The sequence below is a fragment of the Xenopus tropicalis genome, chromosome 4 (genome assembly GCF_000004195.4).
Source record: "Xenopus tropicalis strain Nigerian chromosome 4, UCB_Xtro_10.0, whole genome shotgun sequence".
NCBI classification, from domain to species: domain Eukaryota; kingdom Metazoa; phylum Chordata; class Amphibia; order Anura; family Pipidae; genus Xenopus; species Xenopus tropicalis.
Genome location: NC_030680.2, coordinates 18441863 through 18463094, shown reverse-complemented (window position 1 = coordinate 18463094; position 21232 = coordinate 18441863). Strand labels below are relative to the sequence as shown.

The 21232-nt window shown below is 40.4% G+C and overlaps 1 protein-coding gene across 2 annotated transcripts in view; it reads right to left on the bottom strand.

Moving 5' to 3' along the window:
• Positions 1-21232, bottom strand: part of hipk3 (homeodomain interacting protein kinase 3) — a 67506-nt gene that overhangs the window by 33268 nt on the left and 13006 nt on the right. For both annotated transcript variants that reach the window (XM_012961400.2, NM_001079256.1), the window contains exon 2: positions 14512-15613. In XM_012961400.2, the coding sequence (XP_012816854.1) occupies positions 14512-15613 (1102 nt within the window). The remainder of the gene's footprint in view (positions 1-14511; positions 15614-21232) is intronic.

Sequence of the window (21232 nt, the reverse complement as noted above, 5' to 3'; positions counted from 1 at the left end):
AAAGGAAAGTGCTGTATGGGTGTTTAAATTACGACATGCAACTGAGCAATTGAATAAACTGAAATTTGTGCTAGGACAGGAAGTTAAAAGAGATCTGAACCCAAAAATGAATGGATTTAAATTTACAGAGGGTTAAGATATCTATTAGGGAAGCAGTCGGATTGGGGTCATATACAGGCAGATAAGAGCCCACTGGGGCCACATAGGTAGCTTAAATTTGCCCCTGTATGGGAGGTATAACACTGCTATCATCTCAGAAACCATTAAAAAATATGTAAGTTATTAAATCCCCAAAGCCTATGCAAACTCACCAAGGAGTTCCAATGTGTTAGGCACCCACCCCCCCTCCGTGAATATAATAACTTAACCACAGACCCCAGACTAGCATTCCTATTTTCCAAAAAGTGCACCACACCCAGGTGCAATCTATGAGCACCACGCCGCCATCTCTATCAATGTTCCTGCTATCTTCTTTGTCTTCCTTGACAGCCGACTTGCTCAGTAAAGGATCCCTAGTACGTTAGCATCATGGTACCCAAGGTACATCATGAGGTGGGGAATTTACATTGACTTCTTCTTTAAAGGTGGCCCACACACGTGGCGATCTGGCGATGTTTGGTGCGACCATCGGTAGCACGAAACATTGTCAGATTCGCCACACACCGTCAGGGCTGAAACAGCAGATAAGGAGGTAGAAACAATAGGATTTCTACCTCCTTCTGCCGATTCAGCCCTGACAGCAGATTTTGGACAGGCGCCTTCTATGGCGCCCGATCAAAATCTTTTAACCGGTCCGAACGGCGAATCAGCAGCTTCCTGTCATATCGGTCGACTCGCCGACATGCCATACACGCACCGAATATCATACGAAACAAGGTTTCGTACGATAGTATCGGTGCGTGCATGGCCAGCTTTAGGGAGATAACCAAAAACAGCACTTGTTTTAAAAGCTAGTGACCTGAAGTACAAAAGGAACTTTGTTAGATTTAAAAAGAATTCTTTTTAATCAGTGTCAGAAAAAAATAATTTATTTTCTTTAGAAAACCTAACCTCTGTTACACAAAATGAAGCTTCAGCCTTACTTCTAAGTATGGGAAGATTCGTCATTCATTACAGCAGGCAAGCGATGGAACCTGCCCAAAGACTAATCCGCCCCCAACCCCCCAAACACTGGATTAAAGTAAAACTGTGAATATTTCCTTTTTTTCTGGGTTTTACTGGAAATGTACAGAATTGAGTCATACAAGCAAAAGCTGAGTTTATACGTGTGTGTGCGTCTCTATGAAAATTAGAAAAAAGTCAAATTTGAGTCATGGAAAAATTCCTCATGTCTCGAATCAGGAAGCGTCCCTGGCGATAGAATGTCTAAACTATACAAACACTGTGTTTGGGAAACAAATGGAGGGTAGGATGAGATCTAACAACATTCCTTACAAACCCTGAACCATGTCCAAAGGCAGCAACTTGAAAATGCAGCTTGCACATTTTTGCCATGTTAAATAAATATGATGTACTATTAATATTTTTCTGGCAGGGCCTGTTAAAAATAGCCCTTTTACTGTACTTTTGAGAGCAAGTGGCGCAGAAAACAGTTACCATGATGCAATGCCATAATCATGATAAATATATTCTGCAAAAATCTCAAATATTAAATGAAGGGTGGGGATTAAAATAAAAACATGTTGCATGAACACAGGCTTGCTTAACTGTACTATAACAAATAGTGGCAATAAATCTAACAACAAGGTCAAACATGTTAACAAAATCTTCCTCGTCAGCCAGTTGGTATGAAGCAACCCTAATAAAGTATAGATCCTTTAGACAGGTGTAACTTTCCATAGGGAGGGGGGGGGTTCATGTGCAGCAGCAGCTAACAGCATTCTTCAGTGAAATAAACAAGACGTTATACTCGCGGGAATATTCAGAATGCTCATTTGGAATTCCAGAGACCAATACGACCAGTTTTCCTCTTAACACAGCAGAGGGCTAATGTGCGTCCAGGTTCGGACTATCAGAGAATATCCTAGAGAGGCCCAGCCTCACTAAATATAAATATCTGGCACTAAATGCTGCGAGTATGGACCTGGGTAGGGTAGCCACTTGCCATGGAAAAAATACTGCCTTTCCTATATTATTATCTTTGCATCCTATTAATAATATATCCTATTGTGACAAGCATTGTGTTTACAGTATAGGACTGTAGAATAACAGCCAGACGGCAGCCCTAGGCTCCGGTGTCAAGCCCACTGGTGGGCCCAAATAGTCTCAGTAAAACACAACACTGTTTACATACTTGCAGTTCCACTAGTTACTCCCAAATTGTTATCTCCTTTAGGTAAGTTTATGTAACGAGGGTAGCCGTACCTCTTAATCAATCATAGCACCTCAGGTCGATCCTCTCCAATGAAAAGTAAGGCTAACAGACCTTTGGAAACAAAGATCTTCATCCAATAAATATCCAGATCTGATGTTCTGGGAGACACCTTCACAACTAAATCACTAAAGGTGGCCATACGTGGTAAGATCCAATCGCTTGGCAAGGTGCCAAGCAAGTGGTTCTTCTCCCGATATCCCCACCTACAGGTGGGCGATAATCGGGCTAATTCAGTCGTTTGGCCCAATTAGAACGGCGGCTATAGGTGCCGTCAGTTCGGGGACCACATCAACGAGCCAATGCGGTCCCCGATCCGACAGAAAAAACAAACCTACCAATCAAGATCTGCCAGGCCCGTCTTTCGTGCCCACACACAGGCAGAATCGTCCCATGTATGGCCTCCTTAAAGCTAACAAACAGACCTTTGGAAACAAAGATCTTCATCCAATAAATATCCAGATCTGATGTTCTGGGAGACACCTTAACAACTAGATCACTAAGGGTCCATTTAGCTAATGTCAATTTACAAGAACTGATAAATGACTCTCTTTGGGCTGGAATTGCCCCCAGCTCATATTTGTTACTTGCACAGTAGGCCAGGCTTGGGTTGGGACAGGTTCCGGTCAGAAGCTTGCAGGTTTGAGTCAGGAGTAGGTCCAAACATTTTTGACTACTGCTCACTGTTATAATTTGGATATGACAGCTATGTGTTCCCAACAGCAGCTGACTGAGACACCCAATAGCGCTGCAGCTTGAAATCGAAGTAAATAACTCCCCTCCCCCATGAACACGGTCAGTACCGCTTAAACATTACATTTTGGCTTTAAATATTGTGCTATGATTCTTTCCACCATTTCAAGCCTGCAGTCACCGTAGAAACAAGGGTAAATGTTTAGCTCAACTCTTCCTCCCAGTTCGAGAAGGAATAATACACTTTGTATAATAAGCCTCACCTGTCCCTGTATAACAAAAATGTCATGTACAAAAACATCAAAAACAAATAAAAATAATAATACTACAGTGGGTAATGTACAAAAAGAAGAAAGGGGCTACGTGAATCTGCCAACTGGAAAATCCTCTGGTTGCAATGAGGGTGTTGCAGCTGACTAGCGTGCGTGCATGTGTGTTTTCTCATGTAGCTCTTATGTAACCTAGATTTACAAATGATTAACTTGAGTGAAACCAAACTACCATAACACCAGGCCCTTTGGAAAGTTTTAGAAGCAGCTCATTAAACACAGTTTTGTATGTTTTTCCCAGCTGTACCACAGTTCACTAATTGCTTGCAGGATGAAAACATACTGGGAACATATCGCTAAAAAGGCTGTAATGTCGTACGCGTTTAGGTTTATGGGAAGCTAGAAATGAACCCAAAACAAACTTTGGACTCTGCTCTGCTTTACAATGTGTTTATTAACATTCATCTATACTTGCAAAAAGCTCCTTTAACAATTAATACACGCTATCTATCCAAAGACCTGTAATATAAGCTAGACACCACAGCTGCCACTTGAATTATTTAGAGACCAATGCTTTGGCTGAAACCCAAACATGCCCGAAAGGCTCGTTCAAGCTAAAGGAATCATGGGAGCCCAAATTAGGGCCAATAACTAAATGAAAATGCTGAAGCATAGAAAATTATATGCCTGACAACACTGGTCTGCAAAAGGGCATGAACTTGAGACAATCCCTGCTGCAAAAGCATTTAATCTCGCCGGCACAATGCTAAATGGCACGGCACGCCAAGCGCCAACACTGGCTCTTTCTAGAGGAATCAAAGGGGATCATAACTGGGAATGACGGCAAACAGGCCTGATTTTCATTTGTATATACAGAGTAATTGAATGTGAACTGGAGGAGTGTAAAAATATAATATTACTGATGCTCTTTAGGACTATGTGCACTAGGCAGGGAGCAGATCCTAATGGAAGTATTTTCTCTCAACCACACACCTTGAAATCTACTAGGCAGCTCTGGCAGAATGAACTCGCAGCCATTCAAAGGAGAATAGGCACAGGTTACTTAGCAGATAACAGATTAAACCCCATATTCTACTGACCATATCTGTTACCTGCTATGTAACCTGTGCTGCTTTTTCTTTTTTCCAGCCTGAATGGCTGCCCCCGTGGCTACACAGCAGCTTATTTATACAAACTATATTAGTGTTTTTGTAGTAAACACATCAGTTTTACCAGTGCAGGGCAACAGTACATTATATTTTAATTACTTTAAAACACGTTCATTTTTTGGTGTTGTTCCTTTAAGTTGGCTGAAAGATCCACTTGGTTTATCAAGATTGCCAAATGATTGCATCGTTCCCCGATATGCCCACTTTGAGGTGGCCGCTACTGGATCCCATTAGTGGCATGAAGGCAATCGAAACAAGTTGTTGCAGCTCATCTCAGAAATGGGGAGCCCACTTTGTGACTTAATTCTGTGGCTCCGAATCCTGCAATAGGGCACTTTGCTGGAAAAGGAAAAGAGTAGCTAGGCTTTGGATATCCCCAGCAGCTATATTCAGAGATATTTCTGTGCTGGACAGATCACTGGGCCCATAGGTGAAACGGCTATTTAACACCAATCTCATCTCTCTAGTGTCTAGAGAGGCTAGTTCGTTAGGTAATTTTCTCTTTAAATCTAAGCAAGGTTAGACCATCTTGTGCAATAATGTCACATACAACCAACTTTGCCCAAAAAACGAATATATTCAGAAAAAGGTCTGCCACGTATCTGATCAGGGCCATTTGTACTGTACAATAGTCCTACCATGAAAGAAAGGAGATATGGCATGAATATTTCAGGCTTGTTATGCATCTCAGAGAGTACTTGTATTGTTTGGCAGTGAAGTCATGCTGTATACAGTGTCATGTCTCCAGTTTGGAAAAAACTGCTGGAAACTATTTTGCTGAGATTTTGCGAATAAAGTCATGTTAGTTCGTTTTTATTATTATTATCAGTTTTAGATCTAGAGGTAAGTCTAAGTTAGGCCCAGCCTACCAAAGTATCTCCTGGTCGGTCCCAGACACGGATAACATATCATTTCTTACTTGCTTCCACCATTAGCTTATATAACACCTAGACCATTCAGTGCTACCTACAGTCATTGCTTGTGCAAGAGCAGGCCCTGGATGTTGGGTGGGTCCTAGGAAGCACAGTCCACTACTTTATAAACAATTGTTTATGGACTCACAAAGTGCAGAATTTAACCTAGGTTGTTCAAAATCATTTTTTTGAATATAGTTTGTGGTGCTGCTCTTTATCTAAATTACCTGCTTACCTGCTGAACCAGAACTATCTGCAGGCATCTCCATGTTAGCAAACTAGCACTGGTACGCGTCTCCTAGGGCCCACTAAAACACCAGGCACCCTGGGTACTCTCTCACGGAACTTTAAATACAGATAATGAAAGATAGCATAGGTTTTCTTATAGTAGAGTCCTGTGTGGGTCCAATCAAGCAGACCCATACCCAACCTGGGGACTCGCCCTGACCCATACCTGCAACCCTGCTATGCCCCCTAGCTTGGCTTGCAACCCAAACAAACCCACAATGAGTTTTTTACCATCCAATGTGGAAAGCGGCGTCGTTGTGGACCAGATCTCATATCACTCCAGAGGCAGATCACCCATGTTAAATAAAAAATTGCTTGATCGTTGGGGCTGGGTGGAGGGGCTAAGAGCCGCACTTTACGGGGATTCCCAGGAATGGTACTTGTGGACCGCCTTCCCGGTTGGTAAATCTGGGACTTCCTATCCAAAACCCAACCCCATTGTAAATATTCCATGGGCACCTGACTCACTACAGGTCTCTTATAGATCTTATAGGTTCACAGAGGAAATAAGCAAGGGCTGAAAGGAACTGTCCAAGAATGGTGAGGAGCACTGCAAGGTCAGTCCAACGCTGGACCAAATAGAACCAACTCTGATCAATATATTCAGGCTCTATGTGGCTGAGCATTAGCAGTAGATATTTTCAATTCTAAGAAGGGAGGAATACCATATAAGAACAAACATACATTTAATTACAGTAAGGATCGGCAGGGATTACTTTCCACTGCAGTCAGGGAAAAACCATTTCCTGAGCACGTGGATGGGTGCATATTTGTGAGATATGCAATCTGGGCCTTTTTAGCTTATTTTTACAGCTTGGATTCTCAGCAGCACCATTACAAAAAACACGACTAACTGAAAACATTTAAACTTATTGGGTGTGAATCCACTTCCAGTTTGCTGTCGTACGACACTCACATTCGCTGGGACTGCGAGTTATGGCATTTTTGGCAAGCTTTCCGCAGAAGGTTAATTAACAAAGGACTTAGTGCTGCAAGACTCCAAGGTACAATCCATTTAGAGGCAGAATAAATTCCAGGCATTCTAGAGCCTGCTAATGAAGAAATATCTCAGGTTTGTGAGAAAAACCAGCACGGATTTCGTAATACATCTAAATCCACAGTTTGTAAACATGTTCGTTAGAAAAGTTGCTGCCCAGAATAATATTTACATCAAAGCGGCAGTTTTTTTTGTTTTGAAAATGTCAAATGTTCCATTTGGAGAAAAAATACATTAGATCAGGATTTTCAAAAAAAGAATCTTGGAAAGAACCACGTAAATATTTTTGTATTTGTGACTCACTGGGTCCTCTCGCTACTTCGCTAAAAGTGTATATCTGGTCATTGTGTCATCATGTAACAACGGATATTTTTGGCTAATTTGGCAACCAGTGAAAATACAAACCTTACAATGTTGCTTAACTCTATTCAAATACACGGTTAAAAAAAACCCCTAAAATACCTGATGGTGCTGGAGCTTAGTTTAGCTTCCAATGATTTAGGGGCTGACTTTTACAGGATTCCCAGCAGCTCGATATTTTCCACATTTATCAAAACTTTCCCGACAGTCAGACAAGGTGTTTAGCAGTTGACACGTTTATCAAAGGAGATACCTGCACCAATTTGTCAGCCTTCTGTTTGGCTGCTCGGAGCAGTTGAACACCATTCTGTGCAAAGGTACCACACCCTCCTAATTTTATTTTTCTACTGTTTATATATTTAAAAACAAATATTTGGAATGTTTTACTTTTCCCAGCAACACCCTTTACATCTTTTTTTGTTTTTTCTTTAAGGTTCTATGGCCATCCTTGTACATAAAATTTCAGATGACCCATTCCTTAAAGGGACAATACACAACCCTTTTCAACAAGAGCTGAATGAATAGTGCTTGGGTTGAACATATTTATTAATTAAACCAATAGGCAAAAATAATTAATTTTTGTTATTTCTAGCAAAAAACAAAGATATGAATCCAGTTTCACTTTAGTACTTTCTGTCACAGCCTGATCCCGACAAACTTTAAAAAGATGCTGATGAAGTGAAGTACCGGTCCACTGAGAAGCCCCTAACAATGAGCAGTTTAAAGGCTGCTACTTTGCTCAAAGGTAGATAGGTAGCTCTTAAAGGACAAGGAAACCCTTCAAAGCATGTTATATAATACAGTACCCCCTGCTGTACTGAATTGCTAACTTTATTTTGCAAAAATATGATGTTTGGGTTAAGTTCATCTGTGCTTACAAGCTCCGGATCTTGCTCTTGCTAAGGGAGGGATGCATCATGGGTATTTTTTTCAGACATACTCAACGTTTTTTTCTAAACTAAGTGGTTTAATCAGCTAAACAGTTACACACAGAGTGGATTGTACAGCACTGCAGAGCACAGTAAAGGTATGCCTCTCCAATGAATTAAGATCTTTAATAGACTTTCCTTGTCCTTTAACTAACTGCTATGCTTATAAAGCAAGGGGGGTGTGTATATATATATATATATATATATATATATATATATATATATATATATATTAAATTAAAACAATAGGCAGTATGTAATCTTAGCACAAGGTGTTTTAATGTGTATAGTGTTTTTTTGAATTTCTTTTGCAAGCACACAGTGGACGGTCTGCTGCCCTGTCGGTTACATTTCCATTGCAGGGTTATATATATTGTTTATTAAATAGAGTTTACTGTAACAAAGGATCTCCTTAACAGCATTTCCCTTTTCCTTGTGATCCAAATCCAATAAAAACATATAAAAGCCAAAGCCAGGCCCCTATTTATAGTCCTACAACACTCTAACTCACCTATCCTCCTCTTGCTCTTTATCCTTTTGTCTACCACAGCGGCCCCCCTTCCACTGGGGTGCAATGGAATAGTCAATATTGGCCATTTGTTCTATCTTAGATCCTCGATCCCTGAACTCATGCATTAAAGGAAAAGTAACACTAAAATAAGTAAAAAGGCTATTCTACCCTGCACCAATAACTGCCCTATCCTGCAAACCACTTAGTATTTTAAATGCTTTGATAAAAAATACCTGCTAAAACTTGGCTTCCTGTCAATTGAACTACGGCGATATGGTGAAGGAAGGAGCTGCATCCACTATGAGACGATCGATTGATCGTGCCTAGCCTAACTCCTTCCTATACAGAAAGAAGGCTAGGCTCAATCAATCGATTGTCTCACAGTGGATGCAGCTCCTTCCTTCACCATATCGCCGTAGTTCAATTGACAGGAAGCCATGTTTTAGCAGGTATTTTTTATTAAAGCATTTAAAAAATGTTAGTGTTACTTTTCCTTTAAAGTCCTCCATATACCGTGAGCCGCAGCGTTATAGAAACTAACTACTAAGTCTTTTCAATAAAATATTTCCCACTATTCTGGGTTCTTGGGCCCAAGCCATGAATATGAATTATAAGCATCACATTCTCTAATGAAAACAGCACCACTAAATGGGTGGTGGTTTGTATATTTTTAAAAACCCTGGATTGTAACTGGTATCCAAGTTACTGAATTGGTTTCATATGTTGGTGGAAGTGATGTGCGGGTCGAGAAAAACTCGACCCACACCCAAACTTAATCTGCCCACTCCCAAGCCCACCCAGGTTTTTTATAGACCCGCGCCCACAATGACATCACAAAAGGGGTAGGGCGTGCCTGCGTGTACCTATAAATTCACAAGCTGGAAGAAGCAGCCGGCAGTGTTAGGTCGGGGGCGGGGAGGGTGAATGGAAGAGCTCAACCTGAACCCACCCGCAATCCACAAGTGATGGCGGCACTCATAGGAGACAAACGGCAAGCAAAATAAGTGTGTGGCCACTTTAAGGAGCAGATTAAAGGTATGTGCTTGGTCACAGCGGGTATAGAAGTGGTTCACGCAGGACTTTGCAAAGCCACGACTCAATATGAAGCTTACTCCTAGGAATGAAAGATGCTTACTTTTAGAACATGCTGACCTTGAGCAAATGAACCCTCTCAGCAACGTACTTCTGTCTTTTTTCAACTCTAGACAAGCCTCACCATCTATAGTAGTCAACATGCCTTGGCCAGGCTCGGGAGCCTATTTTAAGCAGTGCTGCTACATTACAGGGATGCGTGTTGCAAAGTGATAGAATAACATTTTCTTCTGTGAGAGGCCAGGCAGGATACTAGGTCTCTTGATAGATAAAATAAACCCCAAAATGGTACCTGGCCCAGAAGAAGATATTGGTAGAATATTGCGTCTGTAGTAAGGTCAACTAAAGCCTTAAACAAATATTTGGCTCAGAACAGCAATACAAATTTCTCAGTGTTAACTAAAATTTATTCCAAGCAGCTACCTTCAGGGTGTGCTTCCCCACTGGTGGCTGCAAGAGAGTGCCTGGTATTACACGCACAAAGCAAAGACAGATAGCTAGAGGATAGAATTAATACACTCCTTCCTATTGTAAAATATAAGGATATTAAAAGTCATCAAGAAGTTCCAGAAGACCACAAGTCATTACACGCCAAGGTTACTTCACAACAAAGGGTATATATCATTTTTTTTTTTTAATAAATTTGAGCGAGTCATGTGAAATATCATGTCACTAAACACCAATTATATTATTACTAAGCATAGTTTATAAGAATATATTTTAGTTATATGCATGGCTCTGATCTATTATGAATACACATTATGGTTCCCTACCCACAGCATTGCAAAGCTTTTAAAGCATCTCAAACCATGGCAAGCCCAAACTCTTGATACATGCTATTAAAGGAAAACTATACCCCCAGAATGAATACTTAACAGATATATATATATCAGTAAATACAGGTAAGGGATCCCTTAGCCGGAAACTCAATATCCATAAAGCTCCGAATTATGGAAAGCCTGTCTCCCATAGACTCCATTTTAATCAAATAATTCAGATTTTTAAAATTGATTTCCTTTTTCTCTGTAAAAATAAAACAGTACCTGTACTTGATCCCAACTAAGATATAATTACCCCTTATTGGGGGCAGAACAGCCCTATTGGGTTTATTTAATGGTTAAATCATTCCCTTTTCTCTGTAATAATAAAACAGTACCTGTACTTGATCCCAACTAAGATATAATTACCCCTTATTGGGGGCAGAACAGCCCTATTGGGTTTATTTAATGGTTAAATCATTCCCTTTTCTCTGTAATAATAAAACAGTACCTGTATTTGATCCCAACTAAGATATAATTAATCCTTACTGGATGCAAAATAATCCTATTGGGTTTAATTAATGTTTTATTGATTTTTTAGTAGACTTAAGGAATGAAGATCCAAATTATGGAAAGACCCCTTATCCGGAATACCCTTGGTCCCCAGCATTCTGGATAACGGGTCCTATACCTGTATTGTCTTTAAACACCTTTCCCCTTGAGCTGCCATTTAGTGATGGGCTCTGTGCTCCCTCAGAGATCAGCTGACAGGAAATAATGCAGCTCTAAAGCTGGCCATACACGTGGCGATCTCACGATGTTTCGTACGACCGTCGGTCGCACGAAACATCGTCAGATCCGCCACACACCATTCAGGGCTGAATCGGCAGGTAAGGAGGTAGAAACAATAGGATTTCTACCTCCTTCTGCCGATTCAGCTCTGAAGGGAGAATTTTGGTCAGGCGCCTTCTATGGCGCCCGATCAAAATTTTCTAACCTGGCCGATCGGCGAGTCGACCGATATCAGCAGCTTCCTGCGATATCGGTCGGCTCACTGACATGCCATACACGCACCGATTATCGTACGAAACCAGGTTTCGTACGATAATATCGGTGCGTGTATGGCCACCTTAACTGTAACAGGAAGTAGTGTGGGAGTAAAAGACAGAACCCATTCATTGGCTGATGGGGCCTAGCATGTATGTGTGCCTTGGGTTGTTTGTGTGCACTGTGAATCCTATGATCATAGGAGGCAGCCCTTAATTAAAATGGCAGTTTTCTATTTAGGATTACCCAATGGCACATACTACTAAAACCATATATTTTTATGAAGCAGGGTTTTACATATAAGCCATTTTATGCTATACATTTTATAGAAACCTACACTGTTTGGGCGATATAGTTTTCCTTTAAGTAACAGCAATCAAAATGTTAAATATGTAACTGGTTCATAACAATGAAAGTTTAGCTGTGTGCAAGTGATAACAATAGTAAGAGTGATGGGAAGGCCCTAGTGTGCTGGGTGACATGAAAATAAACACAACATGTGTCAGCGCTCCTGCCTTAACCATCTAGGCAACACGGACTTGTTGACTGCAGTGTCAATCAGCAGCGTGCGTATGAACTACTTCCCCTTCCATCAGCAATGAAAGATGGTTTATAAAAATCGGCAAAGCTAAGAAACGGAAGGCGCGCGGAATAAAACAAATCTCAAACCAATGGTTTGTTCTCGTTTCATGGAAACAAGATCCTCCGGCAAATGACTAGATTTACAGCTCACAAGCTCACAGAAGCAGCGACTGTTTCATAACAAATCCAGGCAGCAGCATCTCGCTTGGAGGGGAATGTAGCGTCATTTAAGACAGCCATCTCCTGGTAACTCATTAGTCACAAACGATATGCTGTGACTGTGACTAAGGTCTAGCGAGGAAATTAAGGATTTGACGTAATGAGCCAGTGCTTGTTATTTTCAGGCAAGGATTAGATATTGGTGGAAAAAGGATGCAGATGTGTCAGTTGTTTGCTTTGACGAGCTTTCCCCTTTTTTCATGAAAGAGATAGCATTCAGCCATGTACCATGAGATATAATATAGGAGCAGCTTAATGCTGCCGTATGAAAATGAAAAGAAGAGGATGTGATCATTTGCTGGTTGTTACAAGGGCACATCACTGCTCCATGCATAAACGGAAACATTCCCTACTTATAAGAAGTGATCCTTCACTTATAAATAGGCAGTGAGCAAATTTTACAGAACATTACTGGAATGCTTGTCTAGGCCAAGGCACCTCCTATAAAAGGCAATGACAAGAAGCTTCTTTCTGAGCACAAATGTTGCCCTAAGAACAGCAACATGGCAGCTTTCACCCATATACATAAAGGTAGATAGAGGAAAACAGCTGTAACACAATAGCATAATTCTCTAGGGTTTGAAAAACTCACATCTTATATATTTCATTAACAAAATTATCATGACAAAACACCTTCGACAATCCCACAGCAAAATACATGTAGCCTACTGGAAGAAATCCTATTGGAGGTGGGAAGGCATTTTGAGTAGATAAGACGCCTGCGGTAGCCGAGATTTAACCGCGGGCAACTAATCTCACTGTGTGCCACTGCCCTAATAGAAATTAGCATTAAGTGTCTTCATAGGACAGGGAAAGGCAAATTTACTGGTGGGTGAAAATATGTCACTAAGGGCTCAGGCACACAGGGAGATTAGTCCCCCGTGACAAATCTCCCTGTTCGCGGGCGACTAATCTCCCCAAGTTGCCATCAGTTGCCATCCCACAGGCAAAAATGTAAGTCGCCGGTGGGATGGCACACGCGGCGGTGTGATTTTGGCAAATCGCCGAAAATGCCTCGCGAGGCAACTTCAGCGATTTGCCGAAATCGTCTGCGCAGCGGCGACGTACATGTTCGCCGGTGGGATGGTAGTTCGGGGAGATTTGTCGCCCGTGACAAGGGAGATTTGTCGCGGGCGACTAATCTCCCTGTGTGCCAGAGCCCTAAGTGTTTTTCCCCAGGCAGACTAAAGTGAGTTTGGCAGTTTATTGGCCTTTGTTTAACAGCCTTCCATGGTGGCTATATCGGGAAAGATTAGCTCACTGGGCCACCTCGCCAAATAAGCAGATCTGTAAATGTATGGCCAGCTATACACTTGCACCTGTGCAGCAGATTAAAATCCAAATATTTTATTCTATAGCACAGGCTCAAGTTTAGAAGGATCAAATCAGTGGTTTTTACCGTGGTTATTTACCTAGTGAAGGACTGGGAAATGCAGCTTAAATAGGGTTCCCTAAGCTGGAACATCAGCCTGGGAAAAGATAATTAGAAAATGAATTCACTGGGAGTGCCATGCAGTGAATTCGGCTTTCCTAACTCATTAGAAGGATTGTTCAGCATTCACACATCTAACAGTTCACATTAACAGAACAATCTTTGCCATATACATAGTTAACAAAAAATGCACAGCTAAAGCATATCCCAGTATGTTAGATTTGGGATATTGCCTATGCCATTGCAAGGGAGAAATGAACCAATAACTTTTGAATTTATGCAACTGGTCAGAATGCACAAGCAAACAATGAAGTGTTCCAATAGGAAAAAAGGGTAAAGGCTCGAGGTGATGATGTAAGCATATAGGAATTGCTCAGTGTGTCAGATTGAAAATAGGCCACTCCCATCCCTTCAGAAAACTGATCAGAGAGACAGGAGGACTGATTTAACAAGTATAAATAGCTTTTGCAGTGGCCTTTGTACTTTTTTTTTAATGGAAAATGGATTTCCTAAAATGTTAAGAGCATTGTTGGTGGTTTAATAAGATATGGACATTGAAGGTGAACAACCCCTTTAAAGGACCAGCTGGGGCTAATATTCATTGTCAGGATGGGCTTCCTAAGGATCACCAGAAAAACCTAACATTCCGGGCCCACTCTCACATCAGCACAAACATCAACAGCCCTTGCAATTTTACTGAAGACAAGGAAATCCACTTCTCATAACAAACCTAGCAGTCATCCCATGATTCTAATCAAAGACAATAAGGAAAGGAAATGGCTCTTACCCAAGGCATAAAAGCAAACTAGAGTAAGTGTTCAAAACACATAATGTATAGAAAAAGCAACATAATGTAAATGTAAAATTCTCTTCAACTTACCTGTAATATCGAGACTGTAAGTAGGTTGAACAAACAGTCTTTGATACATAGCTTGCAGAGCCAAAGTCTATTACCTTCACCCTGTAAGGCTGTCTAACAGGATCCACCAACATGATATTTTCTGGTTTGAGGTCAGCATGAATTAATCCAAGACTTTTGAGCTTTTTCAGTGCAGTAGCCACCTGCTGCAGGATGGCCCTAATAACTTTCAGGGGCAGAGGGCTAAATTTGTTTTGCTTCAAAAAGTCATACAAGTTTTGTTCCAACATCTCAAAAACCAAGCAGGTATGGTTCCGATGCTGAAAGCATTCGTACGCACGCACAAAGTTAAATTCATCCGCATTCTCATTGCTCAGTCTGGCCAAGATGCCCATTTCAATCTGCCCTTGACGTGCATACGAAGGATGATTCTTCAAAATCTTGACTGCTACCACTTCATTCGTTCCCCGTCGCCAGCACTTGACTACCTGCCCGAAGGTTCCTCGACCCAAAAAGTCAAGCACCTCATAGGTATTTTTGACCGAGCACAAGACTTCATGTAGCATCAACTGATAGTCCCCATCCCCACTCGCTGTACTCTGCTTAGAAGTTCCAGTGGTTGCCACAACAGTCACTTGGTTTGCTGCATTGTTTGGCAGCATTGCAGGCAGTATGGATAACTCATCAACGATCTGCATGGTGCCGTTCTGGTTTTCAAAGTCTTTACTCTTGCGTTTTAATCCACATCGTTGATGAGCATCTAACAAATCGGACCCACTCTCTGGTGTTCCAACTGTCAGTTCTTCCTTTGGATCCTGCTGCGCCTGCGCTGCGAGGTCCCCTGAAGCACCTGTGTTGGTGTTTAATGTGACAGGACTTGTCTTGGACACAGCGGCCTGGTGACGAGGTTTGTCGGATGTATTCTTTGTCTGGAAAGGAGCCCTATTCTTGTTCGATGGTTGTGCAAATCCAATGCTTCTAGCATTCAGGTCTGTCCGTTGGTAGCTCCTTTTGTTATACAAACAACTGCTTGGTTCAACTTTAAGTTTCTTTATACTACAAAAGGCACTTGACTGGGTTTGATAAACATACGGTGGGTACACCAAAACTTGTGAGGCCATACCTGTGGGGAACAAAAATGAAAAAAGTGTAAATATATATTATATTTCAACTATATAGTTGATTAACAAACGTGTGAAAAGTGCATTTTAGGCAACACAAAAGAAAGCGACAAATCCCAGTGCTAAAACAATAATTTTCAATGAAAATGATAAAATATCACAACACACCAGTATGCAAAGATATAAGGGTTTCTCCCCTCCATCGATATCACCACCCATATCCCAACCCTCCATTGATATCACCATTTATATTCAGTCCCTCCAGTAAAATGTCTGCCCATACCCATCTATGATGTCATCATAGGACAGGGGGCAAGGAAGGCACAAGTTTTAAAAATATGGAAAAATACTGCATGGGTGGGGGTTACAATCAAGCACAGGTTGGTAAATTTCCACCTACTCTTACATATCATTTTACACTAGTAGAGCATTTTATATTTATATTTTAGTGGCCATTTAGTAAAGGATATGTTGCTACAAACAAACTATACTTGAAGACAAGCGCTGAAAACAACTATTCAAATCATGTCAGCCAACAAAAATGTTGCACAATGACCCTTTTGGGTCCATGCTTAAAGGAACAGTAACATCAAAACATGAATAAATAATGTACTGTTGCCCTGCACTGGTAAAAGGTTTGTGTTTGCTTCAAAAACCCTACTTCAGTGTATATAAAAAGAAAAGCGTTGTGTAGCCAAGCAAATGGAAAAAAGGAGAAAGGGGGGCAGGTTTCAAAGCAGATAACAGATAAGCTGTGACGATTCCCATTGTATTCTACAGAGCGTATCTGTTATGTAACCTGTTATTTGCTATGAAACCTTTTCTCCTTTTTTCCAGCTTGAATGGCTGACCCCATGGCTACACAGCAGCTTTGTTTATATAAACTGTAGAAGGGTTTCTGTAGCAAACACACAACTTTTACCAGTGCAGGGGAACGGTACATTATATTTTAATTTTTTGGAGTTACTGTTCCTTTAAACTCTGCTGTAACCTGAATTTGTGAATTTTCAGAATTTTTGTTGGTTTAGATATTCGTAAAAAAACACTGTGAGCAAACACTGTGTGTCTATCAGTTAAGCATTATGCAAACAGAATGGAAGTCAGGGTTTACAAACAACTTTCCGGTATTTAACAGCACATGTGACAATTTTCACAGATAGGTAATTGATTCTATACCTAGATTGGAATTTTACACACAGGATTTGCCCTTTTCTTTTATCGTTGGCTTTAATTCTGTACCAGGAAATGCAGGAAAGGAATGCAGGAAAGGCTAGTTCAAAGTCTACTAAGAAAATGCTCATATTGTGTATACGAAATACAGATGAAATATAATATAGTGTTTATTTGTGTTTTACAAAGGAAAATGTCAATTGAGGCCCAGTCAAATCAAGGATAATTCGTTGATATAATAAGAGCAAACTGGTATCACAGGTATTCAAGGCAACAACCCACAAATCCCAGGCCAAAAACTAGATTTAATCAAACAGCTAGAAAGTTAAAAGTGTAAAAGCTTTTAGGGCACATTCATGCCTGGGATTTAGTGGCACTTTAACTCTTTTTATAAACACTCCTCAATGGAGGCTTAAGGTTGAAGCACAATCTATTTCCATTTAGCATAAGGGTTAGACTTACTGGAGCGACAGTAATGTTTACTGTCCTTTATATTACTGTCAAGTGCCATCATTCATCAACATGAAATAATATGGGGTTTCTATGTATTTGTGTATGAAATATAACATGCAGCTTTACTATGTGACAGCAGCGTCAAGTGGGAACTGTAATTGCCACTATAGCTAATGCACAGGACAGCTAATTAGAAAATGTTTCTAAACAAAACATGCATTATATATTAATCTGTAAAACACCCACAAGGCCTAGTCATAATATAAAACATTTATTTTTATGTTAGAAACAAATCAGTGCAATTGTAAGCATTTTAACCAAACCTTTGCAAGAACAGACTGCTACCCCTTTGACAAATGAATGTGTATGAGTTTCCATATTTTTTGTTCCACCTGAGGCATTTCTATGAACCAGAACTTGAGCAGCAGCAAGTGTTTTGGTTCCGTGCTCCCAGAAGTTTCCATTAATCTCATGTTCTCCTATATCTTATGTAACATATGGTCAAGTAGCTTAGCCATCTGTGTGGTCAGGCTTCAGAGAAAATTATATTAAATCGACCGATATGCGATATGATAATATAACATAAAACACTTTTATGGGTTATTAATTTTCCAACACCATTCAGTCTGGGAGGGGATGCAAAAATTTCAAAACCAAAAAACATTTCATGTTTTTTATTCTATAAGCGGAGGATATATCATGAGTCAGGGAAATACATTTTTACAAAAAAACAAACTTACAGTACATGAAACACATGGACCGAACAGTTAGTGATTTTTTCGAAGCTCACATAGCAACTGGGCTTCTGGCACAGAACATCAAGGGAAACCAATGCACACGGCTGTTATTGGTAAACAAAGCTGTGCACACAGGGCAACTGTTTTCTCTTTTGTGCCTACTGTTGACAAAGAACACGCCATATCGGTTCTGTTCCATGAAATGAATAACTTGGAAAATGAGTCTCTGCATAATAAAAGGGCTCAGTTAACTTCACTCCCAGAACCTATTTTCCTTTAGTCTCACGTTGTATTTTGAGATAGCACTCCCTTGAAGCAGAGGATAAACAAAGTGCATTTTCATACTTCTCACTGGTTTGGCTTGAGTTTCCTAAATGTCCAGTAGCACTGAGAATAAAAGAACAGAGGAGGCTTCTAAATAAGCTCAAAGGCCCCTGAACACAAGGGTATACTATCGCACATATAAAGTTAATAGCTTTGAGAAGTAGCACAGCTGTAGCCTGAACAAAAACAAGCTCCCCATAGTAAAGAATGCATTGCATAGAGCTAGTTGTACTTCACTATGGAATGGAGGAACAGCCTCTCTGAAGGCTTCACTCACAACTTTCCTGGCAATAAGCTCTGCCCTCAGTGTGTGTGTAATAAAAAAAATTCATGCACTCGAGAGGCATTTGTTGTTGTGCTTACAGGGTGGTTACCATTAGAACCCAGGGAAAATCTATGGGGTACAGAAGACAAGAAGGGTCTTTAGTTTTTTTCAGTTTATATAATTCTAGTGAGAATACATTATAGCTACATGGTGGGGGGTACAGGAGCCATTGCTTTGCCAGTCTGTGATCCACCTTCAACAATTATTTATTTTTGGCACCAAGGCCCACCTGTCACTAGTCAGTGCTCATTCTGTCCTGATTCATTACTATCAGGACTTATGATTTGACTACCTCTGCTCTCCACTCAGACCTCACCATGAATACAGTATAGTCTTGGGAGCCCTGTCTTTAGTATTATTGTAATGAAAAACAGTTGAGTGGAGGACAACTCTTGTGGAACAGAGTCTAAAATAGACAGCCTACAAACAAGATGGGGACACCCAGAGTTTGAATGCCTTGAGGATGTTTCATCATCTTCATTAGGCCCATCCTCAAAGAAGCTTACAATATGACTTCCCTACCACAGGCACACAAAGTGACATTTCATAATAAGTTAACCTGCTAATATGCTTTTGTGCCATAAGTAGGAAATCCAAACAATCACAAGCAGAACACACAATTTCCACACAGAAAGTGCCCCGATTGTGATGAACCTGGGAGCTTAAGCTGGCCATACACATACTGATAAAATCGTACGTAAGTGGGCTCTGAATTATCTTTTCGATAATTTTCGGCTAATGAAAAAAGCTGCAAATGTATTGTGTATCTGATGATACCCTTGAGAGACCTACAATGGAAGTCACTTTCGCACAACTAGTGTCTGCCAACTATTTCATGTTCAGAACATCCTATTTGTATTTTAATGGCTTTATTCTACAATTTCAGTCTGAATGTAAGTTTCAGATCGTTGTATTTAAACGTATGACCGATAGCCGAACATTTGTTGGAAGAAGACTAAATTCTGAGGGTGTATGGCCAGCTTTAGTCAGCAATGCTAATAAGCCACTGTGCTATTATGGCACTTGGACTATAAGACTTTGTAGACTGACCTCCTGTTGGAACACAAACAAAAATAATATATTTGTGACCTCCAAATAAAACAGACACTGTTTGCTCATAACTCACTAGAAGTGGTAAGGATTAACCTTCAGACCTACAGAGGGTATATACATATCAGCTCACACCCAGCATGATTTCCCTAGTAAATAACATGCATTAAACTTAAGGTTATTTTCACCCTAGCTAAAGTTAGTGAGGAAAAAAACCTTAAAAAAAACAAAAAACGTTTCTCAGTACAAAGGAATGCATATTCCCAATAAAATACTTGAGGCAGATGTTATGAGCACAGGTACCATTGCACAGATGAAATTACCCACAGCAAATTTTTGCTTTCATTTTCTAACTTTTAGTGAAAACATTATTACACTGGTGCAATTTAGCATTTATGTTAGTAAATGAGCTCTGTACAGGCTTTAACAACCTGTGAAGTTTGTCTACATTTATTAAGAATGCTCTTAGCCATAAGCATAGTCAAACTGGCCGGGGTACCAGAAGAACTCCCATCGAGCCTCAGGCCTACTGGGCCCAAGCAAAAGGAAACCATCATCATCCCTTACTTATTTACACCACTGGTTGTTATGACACCTATTACATTTAGCATGGTCTGCAGCTTATTGTTGTAAGAGTGGGCTCTCAATTCCAGGTTCTCTGATGGGCCTTAGGTGGCCCAGTCTGACAATGTCTACAACCAGTACCATCAGCACTGTGCATCCCTGCAGATTTGTAAAATTCCATACCCAAGTCACTAGAAAGTTCTGGAGCTGCCGCATAAGAACAATAATTGGCTATTTGGTAGCTCTTAAGTGTACTGGCACCTACAGTAGGTTCTGTTTGGAATTACACGTGGGTTTTTATGCAAACAAAACTTGCTTCCAAGTCAGGAATTCAAAAATAAGTACCTGCATTGAGGCCACTGGCTAATGAGCCAGTGGTTGGGGATCACTGCTTTAGGGCATTGTGCACACATATCTATGGCTTTGAAAAAGAGAACTAGGACAAAGAACTAGGTTTACTCAAAAGGTTAAACAAAAGGAGAAGGAAAATAAGGAAGATCCCAACTGTACAATAGGTACAATAGAACAGAGCTAATTTTTACAAAGGATCCCTAAAATATTGCATAAATGTGTGCTGCCCTACTTAATTCATTAGTCACCACTTCCCTTATGTGATAAAACCAGTTTTGGTGTCCTAGTTTATCCCAAGTAATAATTATAATCCTATTGGCCCACAATAACATACAGTAGTTATATCTGCCAGCTCAATCAAAATGCAGAATAAAGAGTAATTCTTCAACAAAACATCTTTGTAACTAGCCAATCACATGGGCAGGCCAATGCAAATGCCACAGCTGATGTCATCCAGCTTTATATCCAGAGGGCGAGAGGAAGTCCTCAAGATAAGAGAAGGCATGGGAATTTGTGCTATGTAACAAAAAAAAAAGTTATACCATATTTAACAGAAAAGCAGGACACTGGCATCTTGTGATTTCATGTGACCAAACACAATCATTTATTTTAGCACTAAGCAATGCATTACACTGGCTTCTCTGATT